The 2527-nt window shown below is 46.2% G+C and overlaps 1 protein-coding gene across 1 annotated transcript; it reads left to right on the top strand.

The window, feature by feature from the left end:
• The first annotated feature begins 670 nt into the window (after positions 1 to 670).
• Positions 671 to 2259, top strand: LOC124657703 (probable F-box protein At4g22165). Its single transcript, XM_047196212.1, has one exon. It carries the CDS (start codon positions 735 to 737, stop codon positions 2121 to 2123), a length of 1389 nt encoding a protein of 462 aa, XP_047052168.1. The 5' UTR covers positions 671 to 734; the 3' UTR covers positions 2124 to 2259.
• Positions 2260 to 2527: the final 268 nt, after the last annotated feature.

Here is a 2527-nt window from a genome sequence, read left to right as displayed (position 1 = left end):
TTTTTTATTAATTAATATTATTGTACTAAAAAATAGCGCCGGGCCGCTAGGTACCCGACCCAAACGGAACGAGTTCGGCCAGGCCTAGGAAAGCGGTGATTGGGGCTTCCGATCCCGGGAAAAAAGAGAAGAAAACTACTCTGTCGCCCTCCACTAGACCACTCCTCTCAGTTAAAAAAAAAGCAAAACAGAAAAAAAAAATCCAAGCCTCCTCCCGTTTGCCACCGCCGCCGCCGCCGCCGGCGCGTAGCCCGCTTGCTCCTCCCAGCATCCCGCCGTTTACGTCGCCGGCTGCTCCCCGTCTCCACCCAGAGGATTAATCCTGTCGTGTCGCCTGCCGCCGGTCAGTGCTCTTCCTTTAGCCTAGCTTGCCACGGCAGAATTCGGAGAAGAAACCGAGCGGGACTAGTATTTCCTTCAGCAAGTAACTAAAGCTCCGGATCTTTGATACCCGTGTCGCTACTGGACTCGGATTTGCTTCTCCTACTCGTATTAGGAGTGTGGGCGTGTGGACACAGGATTTGCTTCTCCTACTGGACTCGGTTTCTTATCTATATAAGCACAGACAGGAGCCTGCCTTTCATCTGAAGAAATTTGTCCAAGCACCAGGTCTTTGCAACTTACAGTTACTGAGCAGATTTAGCCAGGAGTCTGCCTTCCCTCAGTTATACTGAAGAAGTTTGTCAGTTTGGCCGAAGTTCCAGATCTTTGCAGAGAGAGGAGACCCTGCTCCCATGGAGCTAAGTAGCGTCGCCTCGATGATGAGCTTAGGGAGTCTAGCTATACAACGAACATATTTGTGCTCCCTAGTCTTCAGACTCTTGCCAAAGCTGCTAGGCTTCACTCCCAGTTCACTGAAGAAATTCTGCAAAGATGTTCATCCACCACTGACGGAGACTATTGTGGGCACGTTGCCTGAGCTGCCTCAGGACATCTTGATGGGTATCTTTGCCACCCTTGAAATCCCTGACTTCGTACGTGCCGGTGCTGTCTGCCGCTCTTGGCGCTCTGCATATACCAGCCTACGGAGCCCTGGGCAGTATAAACTATCGCCGTGCCTCCTCCATACTTCTGAATCTGCTGGTGATAGCTCTGCTTGCCTCTACAGCCTCACTGAAAGGAGATCGTACAAGTTAACTCTTCCGGAGCCACCTATCCGCTCTAGGTGTTTGATCGGGTCCTCTCATGGCTGGCTAGTTACTGTTGATGAGAGATCTGAGATGCATCTTGTCAATCCGATCACATGTCAACAGATTGCTCTACCTTCGGTGATCACCCTCGAGCAGGTGAAGCCCATCTTTGATGAGTACGGTGTTCTCCACAAGTATGAATTGTCTTGGCTCACTGGAACAACTACTCGCTATGTCCCGCCGTTGATCTTCGCTCTTGACAAGCTGCGGGATGAACTCCACTATAAGGCGTTTGTGTTCCCTGATACATCCACGGGAAGCTACATTGTGGTGCTCATCCATAACCCAATGCGCCAGCTCTCTTTTGCAAGGCTAGGGGATGATAAATGGACCTGGCTGCCGCCTCATGATCTCTATTGTGATTGCATTTACAAGGATGGCCTGTTGTATGCTGTGTCTAAAAGGGGAGAACTTCACACTTTCGATATTAGTGGCCCTGTGGTCGCAATGAATATGGTCATAAGCATACCCAGGAAGGATTACTGTGAGTATTTGTACATTGTTCAAGCTCCATGGGGTGATCTTCTGCTCATTTGGAGAATCTTTGAGGATTTTAATTTGGAACCTGATCCTGGGGCATCTGTGTTTTGGAATACTACAAAATTCAGAATATATGAACTTGAAGCTTCCGGAAGTAAACTTAAGGAAATCAATTGCTTGCGTGACCATGTTTTGTTTCTTGGGCATAATGAATCACTTTGTCTCAGTGCTGAACAATATCCGTCTCTCAGGGCAAATCATGCCTACTTTACTGACGATAATATGTTCTGGACATTGGGATTTAAGAATAATCACCGTGATATGGGAATTCTCAACTTGGATGATAACAGCAAGGAAGAACTCATATCTTCTCAGCTTTGTTCCAACTTTCCGGCTCCGATTTGGATTACACCTGATCTTAGAAATATGAACTTGGCTTCAGGTGCTGCTTGAAAATTGGTTTAGTGAGCCTTCAGTTGCGTGGTTTGCTAGGTTATTGTGCTTCGTAAAGGAAGTCATGGACAAACTATTCAAGTGATCACTTGGACCCTGACTCCACCCACTCTAGCTTCGACCCAGTTGAATAAATAGTTTGAGTTTTTTCTTTGTTTATCCATGATATAATCATGTACATCACACAGTTTAATGTTTCAATGTAAAACTTGAGGAATACCCAATTTCCCTCTGGTGTGTGTCTGCATCTGCATGTGTATTTTTCCTTTACAATAAACAAATTCTTTTCATATTCTCCGTATTAAGATTTCAAAAGATGCAGGAAATTTCACTCATTTGTTAGTTAGTTTGTTGTTGATGATTGCAAGGGATGATGGTAAGGGAAGAATCCTTACTTCGTCAGC

Source organism: Lolium rigidum, chromosome 5 (genome assembly GCF_022539505.1).
Source record: "Lolium rigidum isolate FL_2022 chromosome 5, APGP_CSIRO_Lrig_0.1, whole genome shotgun sequence".
Taxonomy (NCBI): Eukaryota; Viridiplantae; Streptophyta; class Magnoliopsida; order Poales; family Poaceae; genus Lolium; species Lolium rigidum.
Note: the sequence above shows the minus strand (reverse complement) of the source record. Positions and strands in the feature narration are given on the sequence as shown.